The 21786-nt window shown below is 35.3% G+C and overlaps 1 protein-coding gene across 2 annotated transcripts in view; it reads right to left on the bottom strand.

The window, feature by feature from the left end:
- Positions 1-21786, bottom strand: part of LOC141395461 (kinesin-like protein CG14535) — a 212562-nt gene that overhangs the window by 54826 nt on the left and 135950 nt on the right. Inside the window, exon 1 of one of the 2 annotated variants that reach the window (XM_073971339.1) lies at positions 10529-11050. The exons of the other annotated variant lie outside the window; for it this stretch is intronic. Within the exon in view, the coding sequence (XP_073827440.1) occupies positions 10529-10539 (11 nt within the window). The 5' untranslated portion in view covers positions 10540-11050. Of the gene's footprint in view, positions 1-10528; positions 11051-21786 lie in introns of those variants that run through there. 2 annotated transcript variants of the gene reach the window in all.

Genomic DNA, 21786 nt, shown 5'->3' with positions numbered 1-21786 from the left:
CTTGAATTTTTTAAAATCATTTTTCAATAATCGTGGATGATTTTAAATAAATGTTCAACAGTTTTAAAATTGTTTTTTAACAGTCGTGGATTTTTTATTTTTATTTATTTATTTTTCACAGTCGCGGATTTTTCAAAATTATTTTTCAACAGTTTTAAATAAGTTTTCAATAGTTTTGGGTGATTTTAAATAAATTTTCATTAGTTTTAATATTTTTTTCAACAATCGTGAATGATTTTAAGTAAATTTTTAAAAGTTTTGAAATTATTTTTAAACAGTCGTGGTTTTTTAATTTATTTTCGCAACCTTGGAATTTTTAAAATTATTTTTTTACAGTCGTGGAATTTTTTAAATTATTTTTAAACAGTCGTTGGTCTTTTTTCCTTCTTAGCGACAATAGTGGATTTAAAAAAAATCGTGGATGATTTTGAATAAATGTTCAACAATTTTAAAATTGTTTTTCAACACTCGTGGATTTTTTTAAATTATTTCTCACAGTCGTGGATTTTTTAAAATTATTTTTCACAGTCGCGGATTTTTCAAAATTATTTTTCACAGTCGCGAATTTTTCAAAATTATTTTCCTACAGTTTTAAAATTAGTTTTCAATAGTCGCGAATGGTTTTAAATAAATTTTCAACAGTCTTAAAATATTTTTTCAAATGTCGTGAATGGTTTTAAATAAATTTGTAACAGTTTTGAAATTATTTGTCAACAATCGTGGTTTTCTTAAATTTTTTTCGCAACCGTGGAATTTTTAAAAATATTTTTTTTACTTAATTTCTCGCTAGAGACGAGCTTACTGACCAAGATTCTTTTTGAAAGAGGAAAGCCGACGATACGAACACACACAACCACCACTGTGTGACATGACATGTTTCGCCTTTGGTTTAGGAAGGCTCCTCAGACACATCGATTGTGGGGCGGCTTCGCCATCATCTAACTTTTTTTCCCCTTTCAAATGCAATTTGTTTTTTACAAAGTTGCATTTTTTTCTTCAAATCTTTGTATGGCTTTCATGACAAACGCTTAGCGTAGCCTTTGAAAGTTATGAGTTTGGTTCTGAACACTAACACACCGTGCCAACACTTTTATCCATGTGTTTTTCAAGGAAGTGGGTTTTTTTACAGTCGTGGAATTTTTTAAATTATTTTTAAACAGTCGTAGGTTTTTTTTTGCCACAATAGTGGATTTTTTTTAAATTTTTCAATAGTCTCGGTTTTATTAAAAAATGTCACAAATTTGAGTGTTTATTTTTCCGTAGGATTTTTTATATACTTTTTTATTTTGTTTATAAAACGTAGTTTTTAAAAACTCAAATATTGTGCGACAATTTAAGTTGAATATATTCTTACATTCTCCGAAGGGACAAGGAAGACTTCTCTCATATCAATGAGTAAGCCAGCATTACACTGAGGGGATTTGCCACCTCCGAAAATGTTGATGTGCAAGACTTTCTACTGCACGACGGTGACTCCTACTATACGTTATTATAATACGAGAATTATATTATTGTACGAGTAATACCAAACACAACTACCCCTATTTATAACATTTTCACCGATCAACTTTGATTTTAAGGAGATACCAAAAGCGTGGCATTTCATAGCTTTTCATACCAGAAGACTTAAGGCTAAGTGATCCAACATATTTATAAGTGCACTCTCGAAATTAAGTTATTTTTATAAATATACATCGAATATATCAAGTCGAAGTAATTTAGAAAATACAATGAACTGGAACCACAATATCTATACAATTTTTATTAATTTAAAAATGAAGAAAGAAGTTGTTGTGCCCATTCCGAACCCTGATTATAAATAGACCAGGGGCCCGTCATCTCCAAAAAAATTGAGATTATCCGATCAAAATTGCTCTAGATGGTTTAGATGGACAGACTGATGGATGGGCGGTATATATTTTGGTATATATTTCGATGTATTAAAAACTTTTGCGCCAAAACCAATTTATAATAACCTCCGTACATAGCGGTGTACGGTATAAAAAATAAAATGTGCTGATGTATATACAGTTTGTTGCCTACAACAAACACTTTTATTAACTTTGACTGAATTTAGTCCTCCTCTACTAATACTTCTATATATCACTAGTAACCAAACTAACACATACTTATCAAATACAATACAAACATAATCCTATTATATCGCTTTGTTGTTTGGCTTTATTATTATTAGTTGTTACTACCACTACTACTGATATTTTGTTACGATTATTATTGTTTATATTAATAATGTCAGTACTTAGTAAACAATAAAGACAACAACAACAATGTATCATCAGTTCATAAAACAACAATAACCCACAATAAAATAATAACAATAATTTAGTGATGAGTAGTAGTCGAGGGATAGTATGAATGGGTATTAGATGGCGTCACGTTATATGTAGCTATACAACAAAGTTATGATAATGAGTTTGTGTTGGTAGCCGGGGTACCGTAGACTAATGCCAGACAGTATGGTATTATTATCATATTAATGTCATCATCACCGGCAACGAGTAGTTAGTTGTAAATAAGGAAATGGGAAAGAAATATGGAGAAGCATACTAAGAATGTTGGAGGAAAATTTTTTTCAATAAAAATGGGAGAACAAGTTGAGAGAACGGCTAAGACTTCATAAAACAGATTTCTCAGAATTCCCGTTATAAATTAGAATAATAGCAGCAAAAAATAATAAGCAAAATTAGAGTAATTTTTTTAATTAATAATGCAAGCGAAAAGGGAAAGCCAATTATTGTTGTAAAAAAACAAAACAAAATGCATTTGAAAGAAGAAAACTTCGAGGACAGCGAAGCCGCTCCACATCCGATATGTCTGAAGAGCCTTTACCGAAGGCGAAACATGCATATCACATAGTGGTGGATGTGTGGCTTCGAATCGTCAGCTTTCCTTTTTCGCTTCCATTATTGACCATTAAGCTCGATTCCAACGAGAAATTAATTTAAAAAAATTAATACCTAAAAAGGCAAAATTTTCAAAATTAGAATAATACCAGTGAAACAGGCGAAAAGGCGATTGCCTTAAAATGTCCTAAAGAATTTCTACGAACATTACTGGAAGAACAATGGAAGACTTCTGTCATATATACAATATTGGTATAATTACACAGATCGAATGCCGTGAAGGTGATACTAAGTCCTTTAGAACTAGGACTTTAGAATCGGGCTTTACCCATAGCTAGAAGAGAAGTCCTCCCTTGTTCTATCGGCGATATTCCTGGGAAATATTTATTAACTTATGGTTAATATATTGTCATTAACATATAGTTAATACAAGTTTAATATGCAGTTGGTTTTTGAACATTATTTTAAATTCAAAGCCTAAAAGTAGACAATACATAATGTCAATGGCCTAAAAGTATGCAAAAATTTTGAAAACACAGAAAAATTCTTTTAAATTGCGAAGAAGAATAAACAATAAAATCAATTCCTACAAAACTTTGCTGAACAACTGAGCCTCAGCCCCAGGAGTATTTTTAAATTCGTGAAATGTTTTAAATTATTTTTAAACAATCGTACTTTTTTTCTTTTTTTGTCACAATAGTCGATTTTTTTAAACATTTTTCATAGTCTTGGATTTATTAATAATTAACTTATGGTTAATATATTGTTATTAACATATAGTTAATATAAGTTTAATATGCAGTTTGTTTTTGAACATTATTTTAAAATCGAAGCCTAAAAGTAGACAATACATAATGTCAATAGCCTAAAAGTATGCAACAAATTTTGAAAATACAAAAAATTCTTTTAAATTGCGAAGAAAAAAACATTAAACTCAATCCCTACAAAAGTTTGCTGAACAACTGAGCCTCAGCCCCAGGAGTATTTTTAAATTCCATAAAAGTGTGGAGTAGATTAAAGGATGCTTCAGTTGTTTTATAAGACACTTACAAACATATCAACCCCTCCTCTTTCTCCTGTTTCCTTTATGAGGCAAACTCATAAAAAAGATTTATTCCAAAATGGGAATAACTCATACCGAGGTCCAAAAGAATACGACAAAATACAACAGATTCCCCCATCTACCAACAACAAGAAGAAGAAAAGCAAATGACAACAACATCAGGAGTAACAACAATGTTGTTAAAAATAATTAATTTTGTCATTGTTGTGTCACTAACAATTTTCTGCTCTTCTCCAAATTCTGGGTACTGAAAACAATGCCCATCCATACATATGAATATGGATGAAGTGAAGTAAGTGGTTGCTTGTTGTAACTCGGATTTTTTATGGTTTAAAGTTGAAAGTTAAACAAGAAAAGGGTTGGTAGTTGTTAAAGATTTTTGTGGTACCAGAAAGCAGAGGGGGATTACGATGGAGTAATATGTGCCGGTTATAAAATTGTTCAACACCCACTTTTTAACACCCGTTTCATATTGTTCTTTAACGGCATCATCGTCATCATCACCATTCACATGAAAACAAACGAACAAACAAAAACAATAACTACGGCCAGAAAGTGAAAAAAGCAAAACGACAAGTACTCCATAAAATACAAAAACAACAATGAATGCAATCAAAGCGATATGCCAGCGTAGTGTGTATTATAGTCCTGTAACATCCTTATGTTGTTGTTTAAACTGAAAGCATAGGGGAAAGCCTCACAACATTACCCGTTTAAAGAGCACTAACTAACACACCCTTTTGTTGTTGTTGCTGCTGCTGTTACCATTCTGCCGCTTTTAGTTCAAAAGAAATACTTGTATATGAGGTTTACTCTCTTTTTCTGTGTGTTTTTTTGCAGTCTGTCACTAGCATTAACCATGCAACCAACAAACTGTGTCGTTATTGCTGTAGTTGTTGTTGTTTTTTTTTGTATTATCCTGGTGGCCCATTGTATTGGCTTTGTTACACTTGTTTGTAGTATTTAATAGGACCTACCCAGCAAACCAATCGTACCGACATCGTAACGAAATCGGAACAAAATTCGGACGATACATCCGAAATCTGATCCGAAATCGTAACGATATCTTAACGAAAGTTGTATGAAGTGGTTGACATAATTTCGGAACGAAATGTCGGAGCGACATCGGATCGATTTCGGTCCGATTTCGTAACGAAATCTAAAGAAAATCCTTGGGAAATTCGGAAAGGAAATTTCTTTCCGACATTCGTTCCGAAATCGGAACGAAATCTGTACAAAATCTGAACTATTTCCTGTCCGAAAAATCGTTTAGAAATCGTAACGAAATCTGAACGACTTTGCTTCCGAAATTGTTCAGACTTGTCGGACATCAGACATTTGGTTTGCTGGGTATATACAACACACAAGGACTTTAACAAGAGCCTTATGCCGGTCACATATACACAACACTACAACCACTCCCACACCCACTCACACACATACTTCAACACATGGTATTCGTTTTCATTTAACAACTTGCACTAAGGATATGTAAGCATGTAAAAGCAAAGGATATCGCTTGCATGTATTAGTTCCTTGGGTGCAGCAGCAACAGTCTGCACTTGTGGCAAGACATTTATTTGCGGTTATTTGAAGTAGTCTCTCCCATTTGCCAGGGAAAAATGGGGGAGAATATGTCTTGACACTTGGAAATTATGACATTTAAATGAACCTCAAAACAACCACCATTTCCATTCCATTCAGCACCATTATATCGTTCCATTAACAGCTAGAACCAGCAGGCTGCAATAGTTTTGTTAAGTGTATGGCTCCTGCTATCCCTGTTGATGTTACCCGTTTGTTGCTGATAATCATTATATTGATGGTTATATCAATTGCATTGCATCTATTTGAATGGAAGTTACACCCATATTCCTGCACAATTCAATTAAGAAGTTTATTTACTATTTCGTTGGGTGAGTGTGTGTGTTTTTTTGAATATCCTTTTTGGAATACATAAATAGTACCAATTAGTATCCATTGAATATTTGAATTTGAATAGAACCTCATCATCATCATCGTCGGCATCATTCATAGACACTAATTTGCGGTTTCGCTCTAATGATATCCAAAAAAATAAAAAAGAATCCTTTGATGTTTCGAGTGGAGAGTATTGTAGAGGGTTATGTATTGGCAACAGTATGGAATATGATCGAAATTGATTATGAAGGGGCTGAGAAATATAAAAATCCTGTCTACAGTTGTAATCATATGGGCTCTTGCACTGTGAACGCGGTTTTGTCCGGGAATGATGAAAATGTCTGGCAAAAGTCCTTTTAATGCTACATTCCAAAAAATATTTTGTTTTTATAAGCAAGATTCTTTAAAGATCTTTGTATTATGAAGCGGACAATTTTTTTTATTTTGAGGCTACTTTGTATTGCCGTTTTTAAAAATAAGGTAATATGATTTTATTTCCATTGGGATATATATAAGTCGAACATTTAAAACCACTTCTTCCGCCCGCAAAAACCTAAAACATTTTAAGGGCTTGAAAAATTTACTTTATTATTTTTGACAATAACATTATTCTCGTCCATATTCCATAGATATTGACTCGAATGTTAGACCAAATGTGCCTTGTTAATGAATATGCACTATCTCTGATAGCTTCCTCTTTAAATACTTAAATCCGTTTTAAAGCCTGTTCTGGTTTCGTTCACGACTGTTAAAAAATTAAAAAAAATCACGTCAATTAAAAAAAGGTAAAAAATCTACAACTATTGAAACATTATTTTAAAAATTAAAAAAAAAATATTGAAAAAATAATTTTTAAAAATTATTATTTGAAAAATATTTAAACAAAAAATTAACGATTGTTGAAAAATAGTTGTAAAAATCCACGACTGTTGAAAAGTAATTTAAAGAAGCCTGTTAAACTAGTTTTATTTTTTATTATGATTTTTTTTTTTTTTTTTTTGAAAAATAATTTAAAAATTATTTATGAAATATAATTTTAAACAATTATTATTGTAAAAATAATTTTAAAAAATTTTTATTTGAAAAATAATTTTACAAAATGAATATTTAAAGGGATGGATGTTGCGATTTTTTCAAAATTAAGACAGACTATTTTGAAAAAAAAAAAAAAAATATTATTTGAAAAATAATTTAAACAAGTAAAAAAGAATCAGTCGGCTTTGTCGACAGAGATATACCCTCAGCATATGTGAATTGGAACTTTCATGTACGGACAGATCGAATGCGTTTAGGGTCTTTTCAGAATTTTGTGGCACTTTTTGGACATTTGAACTTGCCGACCAAAATGTGGATTAGGATTAAAGTTCAAAAGTTTTGCGGAGGATGTAATGGACCGACAGACTCGTAGTGCATAACGGAAGGGGATCTTATTACACCCTCCACCATAGGATGGGGGTATATTAAGTTTGTTTGTAACTACTCGAAATAATCATTGTAGATCCCACAAAGTATATATATTCTTGATCAGCGTGCAATTCTACATCGATATAGCCATGTCCGTCCGTCTGTGGAAATCACTCTAGCGTCTGAACGGATTGACGTAGGTTGATGAAATTTCGGAAAAATATGTTATATTTTTGTAGGACTTTTGGTATTGAAAGCGGGCTATGTAGGTCCACGCTTTCGTATAGCCCCCATATACAATGGCGCGTGACGCGTCGTCGTTTTAAGGAATTTTTAAGATATTTGGCCCATTTTACCACCGAATTGGTTGTAATTTGGTACTTTGTGTCTCCAGAGGCCAAAAAATATTCGTACCAAAGTTGGGTTATATAGGTCCACGTTTTGGTATAGCCCCCATATAAGGCCCCATATAAAGTACGCGTCATTTTAATATATTTTGAATGTATTAGACCCATTTGACCAAAGAATCGGTTGTAACTTTGTATTTTGTGTTTCCAGAGGCTAAGCAACATTTTTACCATAAAATGTTTATATATGTCCACGTGTTGATATAGCCCCCATAATACAATATCACCCGATTTTCTATATTTTGAACGTTTTAGCCTCATTATCACACCGAGATGGCTGAAATTTGGTATTTAGTCTCCTTTAGGCGTATAAAACTTTCCCCCAGAAATTTGAAGGTATAGGCCCACGCCATCATATAGCCCCCATAGAACGGTACCTTCCGAATTTCGGTATTTTGAAGGTAGTGGCCACATTAATCCACAGAAATGGCTGAAATAGGTGGTGGAGGGTATAAAAAGTTCGGCCCGACCGAACTTAACGCTTTTCTTATTTGTTTTGAGAGTCATGTCTTTTCGATAGATATCGCGCCGACTAGTCATTTCAGTGGATTATCGTACACCTGTTGGACCAGTATGCCAGGAAGCATGGGCTTGTCCACGGAAAACATATATGACTGTAAACAGGACCACAAAAAACATCATCGGTATAAATTGCAAAGGATCTCCGATCAGACCCTAAACTGAACTTGGACACAAATGTTGAACTTTTGTGGGGGAGGTATCCTAAGGAGAGGACTGATATGGACCATTTTAGAAGCTAAACAAAGTTGGGACAAAATATGACGAAGGCTAAATTTTGGACAAAATGTTATCAACGACAAATTTTGGATCGAATCGACAGATCCGTTCGAGAGTTATCTTGCGCTCCAACCACTACACACGGTGTCATAGGGGTTTTTGAACACTCAGGCTATTTTCTCAAGAAGTATGGTTTTGCCCCTGATGAAAATTGTACCGGCGTATGGGGGGTCGTGAATACAAGTTTCTAAAACAAAAATCAAAGCGATTCGAAAGCAGGTCCTAAACTGAACCTTTCCGAAATTTTGTGTGGGAGGTACCCGAAGGAGTGGACCGATTGAGTCCATATTTACACTTCATCTAAGTCTGGTAGAACTTTCACGATGTACAAAGTGTGGTCCAAATCGGTTACTCCCTTTTAGAGTTATTTAGGACAGGAAGGAGTGGACCGATATAAACCATCTTCGAACTTAAACTAAGTTTGGACAAAATATTACAAAAGCCAAATTTTGGACCGAATCGGTTGATCCGTTCGAGAGTTATCGTGCGCTCCAGCCAGCCAGACAGACAGACAGGCGGACGGACATTGCTCAATCGACTCCATATTGTCTGAAACACATTTCGCCCAAACATACTTGGGTTCTAAAACCATTATTTCGAGAAGGCACATTTTGCCCGTATGAAAGTGTATATACCCTCGTTAGCATAAATGCTTAGGGTATAAAAATAAGTTACAGTGTTTTATTTGTAAATGCATTTAAAACTAGAAAATAAATTTTCATGACGAAATCTCTCAAATAAAACGCTTGCATTTGAATTAAAAATTGTGACAATGTCAAACTGCAAGCGTTTCATTTGAGAGATTCCGTCATGAAAAAATATTTTTTTGTTTTAAGTGCATTTATAAATAAAACTCTGTAATTTAATTTTTTTAACTATTTTTTATTTTTAACTGTTCAGTAAATTAATTTTTGACGACTGACCATTTTTTGACAGTCAATTTAGGCCGAAAATGTAGATAAAAACTTTAAATTGCCGGAAATGGGGGCTGCTACACCAAAATCTGACCCATGTCCACAATTTTTGGTGGGGGAGTTTCTGTACAATTGTGAACTCCAAATGCCAAGTTACAGCCAATTCGAACTAAAAATGAAGACAAAATCCTCAAAGCACCAGAAATCGAGTGGAACCGCTATATGGGGGCTATAGGAAAAAATTTACCGATATTGGTTTTGGTTTCATACTCATGTATTGTCAACCAAATATGAAACGTGTGCAAAGTTTCAGTTCGATTGGTCAACTGCAACTGTGTTAAAAATGAGTTACTAGATTAGAACTAAATCGTGTGGTACCGCTATATGGGGGCTATAGGAGAAAACGGACCGATATTGGTTTTGGTTTCATATCCATGTGTTGTTATGCAAATGTGAAAAGTGTGCAAAGTTTCAGTTCGATTGGTCAACTACAGCTGGGTTAAAAATGAGTTACTAGATTTGAACTAAACGGACACCAAAGCAAGTTAAATAAAATACTGTAAAAATATCATTTATTGTTGCCATATTAGGACGAAGGTCATTATTTATGAAAGTTTTTTACTAATTGAATTAATCGAGCTAGCATGACCTAAGGAGTCCCATCTCGATAGGACTCGATAGGACTTGCGCTTTCCAGCCAAAATCCTGAAAACCTAAAATAAACCGTAAAATCGGAACTTTGACCGCGATTTATTTAAAAATCCCTCCAGCTCTTTCAGAATCCCCAAAACACTTCGCAGGTGTAAGCGATTTATTTGAAAATCACTCCGGCGATTTTTTTTAATTTTTCTCAACTAGTTTATTTCTCATTTTAGTTTCAAAATCCGCAAAAACTTCCCAGGTGTAAGCACCTTTCATTTAAAGTTAGTTAAGGCACACCGTGAATACTATTACGAAAACTTCATTCACATCAAATTCTCGAACTTTGATTTCATTCAAACATCGAACTTATTAAAATGATTTCAAACATATTCAAGGATATTTCTGGAAATGTTACGATGGATATTTTAAATGTTCTTGACCCATTGGTATTCAACTCACAAACTTAACTTTTATATCATTAAAATTAACAAAAGTAACAAATATTTCCATAATAACCTTTTATCCATTAAGCTCCTTTAAAGTGGTGTATGCGAAGAAATCCTTTGATTATATCCAAGTATTTTTTGTTTTTCACCAGGTTTCTATGGGTTTTGTTTTATCTTGTAACTAAATTTTTTTACACAAAATTTATTGCACTAAATTATTTATTCAACACTTAACATTTCTTAAAATTGCACATTTCATTCAATCACTTGTTTGGGGATTGGAGATTGGCTTGGGGCATTTGGAACTTATTTTCTTGTTGTATGCTTTACATTCACTCATTTTCAAACAAACTTAATTTTCATGAAAAATTTACTAATTTCTTTCAAAACTTCACATATTTTCATATTTTTTTCTTATTATATTAAATCATTTTTTAATATTTTTTATTTATTACATTTTAAACCCTTCACTTCATTTTCTGTTATTTTATTTAAAACTTATTACTCTTCAAATACAAGTAAATCATTTTGAGCGTTCGTGCGCTTTTACCGTTATCTGAGTTCCGCTTCCGTCAACGTTTCATTTGTTACTAAACATTTCTTTTGTTGGGGGCTGTGGATTCCTACGAGCCACAATTTGTATACAACACACAAGCACACACTCGCCGCTCATCATCCATCGCCCGTTTTTGGGGGAAAATATTTTCTCGTTGTTTGTTCGTATTTTTCTGTTTCTCTTAAGCTACACGAAGAACATTTGTCGTGTATTCGTATGTTACAGGAGGCTCCCCAATACAATTGTTTACGCTCGCTGTTAGTTAAGGCGGTCAACACAACAAAATCGTGGAGCGTTTGTCGTCTGGCGTTGGGAAATGTTGCCAGAGAAAATGTTGCTGAGGCATTAGAAGGAATGAATATTGGATTGTATTTTGTACCCATCCCAAAACATAAATAATAGAAAATAATATTTTTAAGCAAAGAATTACTGAGCTCGATGTTGAAAAGAGTGGAGAACAATCTTTGGATCTACCTTGTGAATAGTATTAAATATCGTTTGAAGATACCCTAAAGTGTTCTGTAGGCAGAAGTCTGGCGTGGGACCTCCAAAGTATATCCATAAAAGTCATATGTTTATAGGCTTAGGGGATTATTTGACCATATAAACGTGGATTTTTTAAAGAATATTTTCAGGGGACTATTTGGCCATATAAAGGTGGATTTTAAAAGAATATTTTTATGGGACTATTTGGCCATATAAACGTGAATTTTTTAAAGAATATTTTAGGGGACTTTTGGCCATATTTATAATTGTGCCACAAACATCCCAGGCGGGACAAGGTAGACTTCTCTCATATCAATGAGTGCACCTCTATGAATATTGGGTCAATGATATGGGACCTACAGTTTATCGCCGAGTCCGAACGGCGTGTCCTAGGACAACACTTGTAGAAGAGTTTAACATTTCCGAAATACTCAGCAAATGCCGCCAACATTACTTACTTAGCTGGCCCATTAAAGAACATTTGTTCTATAGACCGAACTAAGAAAAGATCTCCAATTCTCTCTGTTTCGTGCTTCGCTTTTTGAAATACCGCGCCTTGTCATCTCATCATCCACTTGTTTGCGCCATCTACTCATTGGCCTGCCAATTCTGCGTGCACCGCCATGTGGCTTGAATTTATACGCCTTTTTAGCGGGTTCATCATCGCACATTCTTATTATATGGCCTAGCCAACGCAATCGCTGCATCACGATACGTTTAAATATATTGATGTCGTTGTATAGCAGATACAGCTCGTCGTTCATGCGACGCACAGTGGTTCAGAATCGTTTTTTCCTGGTCAAAATTCTGTAACTTTTGAACGGATAGAGACATTTACATAATTCTTTTTTTGTTAGACGGAAACCACAATCAGCTTTCAAACGATATAAGCGGTCAAATTCGGTCTGGTAGTTGCAGAGAAATTCAAGATCAAAATTAAACTTTTGAGTTTTTTAACCATTTTTCATCAAAATATGAGTGTTTTTGTGGTTTTTATATCTTCCTATGTATTAAAGATGACCAAACACCAACAAATAAACAAGAAAGTTACCAAAAAAACTAAAAAAAAAAATTCGAAAAAAAATGACAAAAATTTTTGTTTTCAAAAATTGGTAAAAAATAATTTTACAAAAAAAATTTAAATTTTTTTAAAAATTAAAAAAATTCTCATTGGGTTTTTATAAAACGTATATAACTCGTATAAAAACTCATATACTCAAAAAAATTTAATTTGCGTCAAAAAGCTGTAATACATATGGAAACAGTATAGAAAAACAAACATTTTTACCCATGTAATTTAAAAAAATTGAAAAAAGGGTTAAATGGACGGAACGGGACGGGTACAAAAGTATATATGGGCTGAAAGAGGAGACTCTCGGGCATCTTTCTGTGAAAACAGAGCTTTGTTCCACAAAAGTTCTAGTCCACTAAATTTGGAATTTCATAAAATTTAGTACCTAAGGAAAAATAAAAAAGCTCATGTTGTGTAAACGCTGCGGTAATTTACTAAAAAGAGTTTTAAAGGCCACAATCCTGCCTACCTTACAAAGAAATAATGAACACAATACCTGTTATAGTTTCCGAGAAATGGCTACGTCTTTCTCCAGAAATTTGCAAAAATTACGAATTTTACAAAAAGGGGAAAATGGTCATCTTTAGGGGCACACCACGCCCACACCTTCCAATAGTTTTACCTAATTTTTTGGTTTCCTTAGTTTCAATATGTTTTCAATATCGAATCCCATATAGAAATTAAATGTCTTTGACAAAACAAAATTTTGATTTTTGGCCAGGAAAATCGATTCCTGAACCATTGTTTTATAAGTCGTTATTTTTGTTTGACGAGTTGAGGCTTTATTTTTAAAGTGCTTACTTACGCCAAAGTAGCATATGTTGGCCAATACAATTCTTCTTTTTATTTCACAACTGAAGTCGTTTGTTGTGTTACCGGCGGTGCCGAGGTATACGGAGTCTTTTACTACCTCAAAATTATAGGAACCAACTTCAACAGTTGGTCCGATCTCAATGGACGCATTGCGCGTCGACACCATCAGCTTGGTCTTCTCGCTGTTTACCGCCAGACCCAGTTTAGCAGATTCTCCTTCGACCTTCATAAAGGTATCGGTCACTTCTTTTACTGATCGTCCCATGATGTCTATGTCATCAGCATAACCAAGTAACATGTGACTATTGGTGTAGATTGTGCCACTTCTTTTGACGTTTGCCTCTCGTATAACCTTTTCCAGCAGGATGTTGAAGAGATCAAACGAAAGGCTGTCTCCTTGTCTGCAACCTCTTTTGGTACCAAACTCTTCGGAGAGGTTCTTTCCTATTTTAACTGCGGACCTCGTGTCAGTTAAAGTCATTTTACAAAGCCGGATGAGCTTTGCGGGGATACTAAATTCAGACATGGCTTGGAATACCTTTGAACGCAGCGGGCTGTCGAAGGCTGCTTTATAATCGACAAAAAGGTGGTAGGTGTCGATCTGCATCTCTTGGGTCTTCTCCAGGATTTGCCGCAGGGTAAATATCTCGTCAATGGTGGACTTGCCCGGTCGAAAGCCGCATTGGTATGGTCCAATTATCTCGTTGACCATAGGCTTTAGTCTTTCGCACAATATCCCTGACACGATGTTATAGGCAATAGGGAGTAGCCCCTATAGTTAGAGCATACAGTCTTATCTCCCTTCTTGTGTACGGGGCACAGGATACTCATTTTCCAATCGTCGGGTACTCGTTCTTCCTGACTGATGGTGCTAACTAGCTGATGAATACACCTTATTAGCGTGTCGCCTCCGGTTTTGAACAGCTCGGCTGGTAAGCCATCGGCTCATGCTGCCTTATTATTCTTCAGCCGATTTATTGCTGTCTTTACCTCATCTTGGCTGGGCGGTATACATTCAATACCATCTTCTGGGATTGGGTCTGTGGTATCTTCGTCGTCTTCGCTGCTATTGGATACCAACAGTTTTGAAAAATGTTCTTTCCATATCCTGAGCACACTATCTGTATCAGTTACCAAATTACCTTGCTGGTCTCTACAGGATGATGTGCCTGTACCAAAGCCATCAGTTTGATGCTTGACTCTCTGGTAGAATTTTCGGACTTCATTCTGGCTCCTGTACATCTCGATTTATTCACACTCTCACTCTTTTTCCTGCGGAAAAGACGTTTCTCCTCTCTCCTTTTCTGTCGGTATCTCTCTCGTGCAATACGCGTTGCTACGGATTGTAAAGTAGCCCTATATGCCGCATTTTTCTGTTCGGTTGCAGCTCGACACTCCTGATCATACCATGGATTTCTTGGTGGAGGTCTCTGGTATCCAAGTATGGATTTTGCGGCTGTTTGCATGAAGTGGGCAATGCTTTGCCATTGCGCTGATATGTTATCGGGATGAGGAGTGCTTTGATTAAGCAATTGGGCTAGTTGAGTGGAATATGCTGTGGCTATCTGTTGTGATTGCAACTTACCGATGTCTAACTTTCGTGTTGTGTCTGTTCGTACTTTGTTTGCTACGTTTAAGCGGGTGCGTACCTTTGCTGCAACAAGGTAGTGGTCCGAATCAATGTTTGCGCCTCGGAACGATCGTACATCCAACACGCTCGATGAATGTCTTCCATCTATCACAACATGATCAATTTGATTTCTTGTTTTCTGATCTGGAGACAGCCAGGTGCCATTATGAATATCGAGATGATTAAATCTGGTACTGCTAACTACCATGTTTTTTGCAGCTGCAAAGTCTATCAGCCTCATGCCATTGTCAGATGTTTCACTGTGAAGACTGAGTTTCCCGACTGTTGGGCCAAAGATATTCTCCTTTCCAATTTTGGCATTAAAATCGCCTAGAATGATTTTAATGTCATGGGCAGGGCAACGGTCATATGTTTCTTCTAAGCGCTCGTAAAATATATCTTTGGTCTGTTCGTCCTTTTCTTCAGTGGAAGCATGAGCGCAAATAAAGCTGATGTTGAAGAATTTTGCTTTTATTCGAATTGCAGCAAGTCTTTTATTCACTGGGGTGAAGCTTCATACCATATGTTTTAGCCTCCGACTAACTACGAATCCGCAACCAAACTCATGCTTTAAGCTATAATACAGTGCGTCACCTTTAGGTGTTGTTGTGACGCCTTTCCCAATCCATCGTATTTCCTGTATGGCAGTAATATCGGCCTTGTACTTTTCAAGTACGTCTGCCAATGCTAAGACTGCACCTTCTCTATAAAGAGTGCGAATATTCCAGGTGCAGATTCGCAGATCATGGTCCTTAAAACGTTTGCGGGGGTCGTGAACTTTAGAGGGATTTGTTTTTCTTTTCTTTCGTTTTTTCATAGCAGGCTGTTTTTGCTAGGGAAGGGTTACTAACCCAAACCCAAGTTTTTAACGTTCTTATGGGTGAACGCGCGGCACATGTTAGCTCACTACCTTTAACGGGTGTTAAAGGCAGTTCCCCAGGTGACACCACGTGGAGGTCAGTGTCCACTTGAGATGAAAGAGGGACCAAGATAAATCCTGGGCTTTGCCATGTTAAAGCCGGTCAAGACCGTTGCTTTTTATCTTCCATCTCTAGTTCACCCAACATTACTGAGGGATATTTTGCACCGTTAAACATGTTGATGTTGCCTGGCCGAGGAATCGAACCCACGACCTTCTGCATGCAAGGTGGGAGTACATACCATTTCACCACGGTGGTACCATATAAACGGGGATTTTTTAAAGGATATTTTAGGGGACTATTTGACCATTTAAACGTGGATTTTTTTAAAGAATATTTTTAGGGGACTATTTGACCATATACTATATAAACGTTGACTTTTTAAAGAAAGTTTTAGAGATAGAATGAGCCATGAAGGTTTTTTATAAATAGAAGACTTCATAACGGATTTTATTGAAGACCTCTTTCGGTCATCTATGGATGACCCCATAAAAGTTTCTATGGATGACTACAAAAAGGTTTTCTATAGACAGGAGACCCTCTAATAATCTTATTAGACATACCAGCGGTTTTCTAAAGTTATAAAACTTTTTAATATGTTTTATAGATAGGAAACCCCGATAGGTATAGATAGGAAATATCGATCTTCTTCTGCAGACAGAAGACCTCCTAAAAGTTTTCTAAAGGGTTTTTACAGATAGAAGCAAGGCCTACATAAGGTCGCCCAATAAGCCCAGCTGATTATTATGTTTGATGTCAAAAACATTATTGTGGTTTAAAATACAAAGAAACTAAAATCACAATAATGTAAAATCTATTGTGTTTGTTGTCAAATGTTGTTAACAGTACTCTGAATGGCCGACCTTCTGTAGGCCCTGGATAGAAGACTTTTAAAAGTCTTCTACAAATAGAAGATCCCATAAACTTTGTCTGTCGATAGATGACCTTATAAAGGTTGTTTATTGGTAGAAGACCTTTTAAAAATATTCTATAGATAGAATATTAAAAGACCACGTAAAGGTCTCCTGCAGAGAGAACACATCTTAAAGGAGTCTTACTGATAGAAGACCTTCAAATGTTGTTGCAACATGTTAATAATGTTCGATTGTGCAATGATATTTTCCCAAATCTTTAACATACCAGCCAGGAGGTTCATGTTGCCAACGTTTTAAAGAGAACCACAGTGATTATTACATCATTGTTAAATTACTCTCCTACAAGAAACACTTTCTCCCCAATGTTAATTTAACATTTTGCCTTATCGTAATTTTGTTCTTTATGCTCTATGTGAAAAACTACTCCACTGGCAAACAGCCATTCTGTTCGTTCTTCATTCTATAGGAGAAAGTTCTATAGGTGGAAGATATGCTAAGAAAACCTCTTATCTGTCTTCAATGGAAAGAATACATCCTATAGGTGTTTTTTGAATAGAGTTCCCCCTATTATAGAGCCCATCAGATATAATATCGTCTGATAAACGATGTTTCAGCAACATGTTGAGGGTGTTTAACATGGCAATTCCATTATCCCAAATCTCTAACTTCCGGCCAGCCAAACAATGTTGCCAATGTTTTAAAGAGAGCCACAGTGATGATGGTTACACAACTGTTAAGTGGCTCTCTTACAAACAACCGTTCCTCCCCAATGTTAATTTAACATTTTGAATTATCGTAAATTTTTCGTTTATGCTCTGTGAAGAACTACTCCACTGGCAGACATACATTCATTCGTTCGTTCTTTCTATAGGGGGAAATAATGTTTGTTTACACTTTAAAATGCCTTTGTTATTCTTGCCACAGTTGTTGCTATTCTTTGTAATACTTGTGTTGTTGTTGTTGGTGGCAGAACTATTGCTGGCGTTGTAATAACACGTGGGTGTTTTTGTGAAAAAAAAAATTAAACAACAACACACAAGAGAGAGCAAAAGGCCAATAGAGAATGTTTCTAAATTGTTGGTTCATCATTGTCATCATCATCAGCAACGGCAGGAGCAGCAACATTGTTTTTGTTGTAATTTTTTGAATGGTCTATAGAATTGAATGATGGCTGCTTGGGTTTGGCAGTGATGAGTGTGTGTTGTGTTTAAAATTTTTGACAATTTTTATGTTTTCTTTTTTAGAGAAACTGTTGACAAGTTTTATTTTTCTTTCTTTCATATTTATTGGCCGAATAATGTTGGGATTTCTTGGAATTTATGAATGTTGATGTGCATAAACGTTTGGAAAAAAAACTGTGTCAAATATCTAAAGCATACACAACAATACTGGACAAAATCTCAACATCTATAGTGTAGAGAAAGGTCATTTTAAAAATTATTTACTTAGTGAATAGAGAATGTGGGATAACTTAGAAATGGTTTAAAAAATGGAGTATTTAAGTTGCAGCGTGAGGTATTGAATAAGTTTATCTTATACATATGTAGGCCGAATTAAGGAACAAATTCTTAAGATATTTTCTTAAAATACTGTTATATGTATCTCTGAATATATTAAATAGAATAAATAATTACTGGAAATTTTGATAAGAAGTGTGTGAGATAATCGAACACAAAAATGAGGATCATGTAATTAAGAAAAATCAGAAACTGTTTCCAATTTCACACCCAATTCATCATCAATTGGTCATCTAAGTGTATGAATAAATCAAAATGTGTTGCAGCCATTATTTTAGTTTTATAAATCAACATTTTTCTTTTAATTTCAAATATAGGCATTTCATGTCAAAATATTTTTGTATGGATTGCCAAAATAGCCAGTGAATCTCATAAATTATACGTTTTCATAAATCAATTTTTGTAAACTCAATACAAAAAACAAACAAATTACTATTATTAATTTAAAAACTTAAATAGAATGGAGTTTTTTTCATTTTCCATGCACTACAGCACCACCACTTGCCTCTTAATTACTTTAATAACAAATTGACCAGACAGCAGCAACAACCAAACTAGTCCAAAACAAAAACAAGAAAATGAAAACAATATCCGTTAAAGAAGATCATTAACGCCCCGAATTTTTTCAATAATTAATCATTTACTCTATACAAAAATAAAAACAACAACAAAATCAGAGCGAGAAACAATCACCATCACCGATACAATGATTTTCACACATGACTAGGCTAGGCAAAAGAATACTAAAAAAGCAATTTCTAGGAACAAAATATGGAGATAAGCCCCACAGGTCAAATATATAGCATCCTCCTCCAGTCAATTGATGAACAACAACAACATCTGCATAGATCAATTAGTTTGAAAATCCAAAAAATCTCACGAAAACTGGATCATTAACATGAAAAAAGAAATCAAAGCGAGCAAACACTGCTTTATGACAAGTCAAAAAAAAAAAGTTCGGCAACCAAAATTTACTAAATGCTACATTTGGTGGAGAGAAATCCCCTTGCTAGTTCTTTTTTTGTGAAATTTAGATTTTGGTGCCAAACAGAAGACACACATAAAATGCAATGAAAAATTGAAACTAAGAAGGCGTGTGGCAAAATGTCAAAAATCTATATTTTTAGGGGGAGTGGGAATAAATTTTATATGATCTTGGCAGAAATTATAAATATCTAAACACTAAAATTGTTTTTGCTTTTTATTTCCCCCAACGCTTCCCCATAGACTGACGACGATCAATCTGTCATTAGATGTGTCATAAATCATTTGACACTCATATCGAGAATGGATGCATAAAACACCACATGTTTTCCACACACAACTGCACTACCCCAAAAAAGAAAAAAAAAACAGATCACAAATCTCCCAGAGCATGACTTCATATTATCATCATATCCAGAAGTCAACATTTACATGTATCGCTTCTTCTTCTATGTGGTAATAAGAAAAATCATCCATTTTTTATATTAATGTCGACGATTTGTTCTCCCCATCATAGAATAATTGTTGTTTTTGTTTCACATCGGGAAAACAACAGGCCAATCACTTAACACTTGGCATTTTCAAAATGTTGGGCGCCACTTTAGGCTTTTTTGTTTGACTGACTACTAGCAGAACAGTTAAAACAGCACCACATGCTGTTCAACAACAAGCAACTCCATCATCATCCTATGGGCTGAATATTTTGAGAGAGTTTTTAGCAAATCTCATAATTCATAGGTCTATGGAATTCAATACTTTGACATTTCTTGGCAGATTTTACTAAATTCTTTTGACATTTAGAGGAGTTGGTAATGCTATGTATTGAAAGTTCATTTCACTACATGAACCAGAATCTTATAATGTTCCGCGAAGCACTTTTGTAATAAACGGCATATACAATTTTCTTTAAACAAATTTGTAATATCTCGACAAAGAGAGGGATTTTAATTAAAACTTAGAGAACAAAATTGTGAAAAAATGAATCTCTAAATGCTGCCCAAAACATTTGCAACTGAAATACATACTTCTATTAGATGTTAGTAGCGCAAATATAATGGAGTTGTCTGATAGAGAAATGAGAGAAATATTGGAAAACCTTATATTCTCTATAGGGTGACGTAGGGGATGGAAGATACCAAGGAACGGTCCTGACCGGCTTTAACATGGCAAAGCCCAGGATTTATCTTGGTCCCTCTTTCATCACAAGTGGACACTGACCTCCCCGTGGTGTCACCTGGGGTAGCTGCCTGTAACACCCGTTAAAAGTAGTGAGCTAAAATGTGCCGCGCGTTCACCTATAAGAACGTTAAAAACTTGGGTTTGGTCGTCGGGTTAGTAACCCTCCCCTAGAAAAAACAGCCTACTATGAAAAAACAAAAGACAAGAAAAACAAATCCCTCTAAAGTTGACGACCACCGCAAGCATTTTGAGGACCATGATCTGCGAATCTGCACCTGGAATGTTCGCACTCTTTATAGAGAAGGTGCAGTTTACGCGTTGGCAGATGTACTTGAAAAGATCAAGGCCGACATTACTGCGTACAGGATATACGATGGAATGGGAAAGGCGTCACAACAACACCTAAAGGCGACGCACTGTATTATAGCTGCCATGACACAAAGCATGAGTTTGGTTGCGGATTTGTAGTTGGTCGGAGGTTAAAACATCTGGTCTCCAGCTTCATCCCAGTGAATGAAAGACTTGCTACAATTCGAATAAAAGCACTGAAGACAAGGACGAACTGACCAAAGATATATTTTATGAGCGCTTAGAAGAATCATATGACCGTTTTTCTGCTCATGACATTAAAACTATTTTAGCCGATTTTAAATCCAAAATTGGAAATGAAAATATCTATGGTCCAACAGTCGGAAAATTCGGTCTCCACAGTGAAACATCTGACAATAATATGAGGTTGATAGACTCGACATCCATAAGGGCACCTGGCTGTCTCCAGATCAGAAAACAAGAAATCAAATTGATCACGTTGTGATAGATGGAAGACATTCATCGAGCGTGTTGGATGTGCGTTCGTTCCGAGGAGCAAACATAGACTCGGACTACTACCTTGTTGCAGTAAAGGAACGCACCCGGTTAAACGTAGTAAACAAAGTACGAACATACACAACACGAAAGTTAGACATCGGTAAGCTGCAATCACAACAAATAGCCAGAGCATAATCCACTCAACTAGCCCAATTGCTTAATCAAAGCACTCCTCATCCCGACAACATATCAGCGAATGGCAAAGTATTGCCCACTCCATGCAAACAGCCGCAAACTCCATACTTGGATACCAGAGACCTCCACCTCCATGGTATGATCAGGAGTGTCGTGCTACCGAGGAGAAAAATGCGGCATTTAGGGCTACTTTACAATCCGTAGCAACGCGTAGCGCACGAGAGAGATATCGGGATAAAACGAGAGACGAGAAACGTCTTTTCCGCAGGAAAAAGAGAGAGATGGAAAAGCGGG

The sequence above is a fragment of the Musca autumnalis genome, unplaced genomic scaffold (genome assembly GCF_047663935.1).
Source record: "Musca autumnalis isolate F117 unplaced genomic scaffold, ASM4766393v1 scaffold_2, whole genome shotgun sequence".
In the NCBI taxonomy this organism is placed as follows: Eukaryota; Metazoa; Arthropoda; class Insecta; order Diptera; family Muscidae; genus Musca; species Musca autumnalis.
The sequence above is the reverse complement of the archived record's forward strand: the minus strand, read 5'-3'. Positions and strand labels throughout refer to the sequence as shown.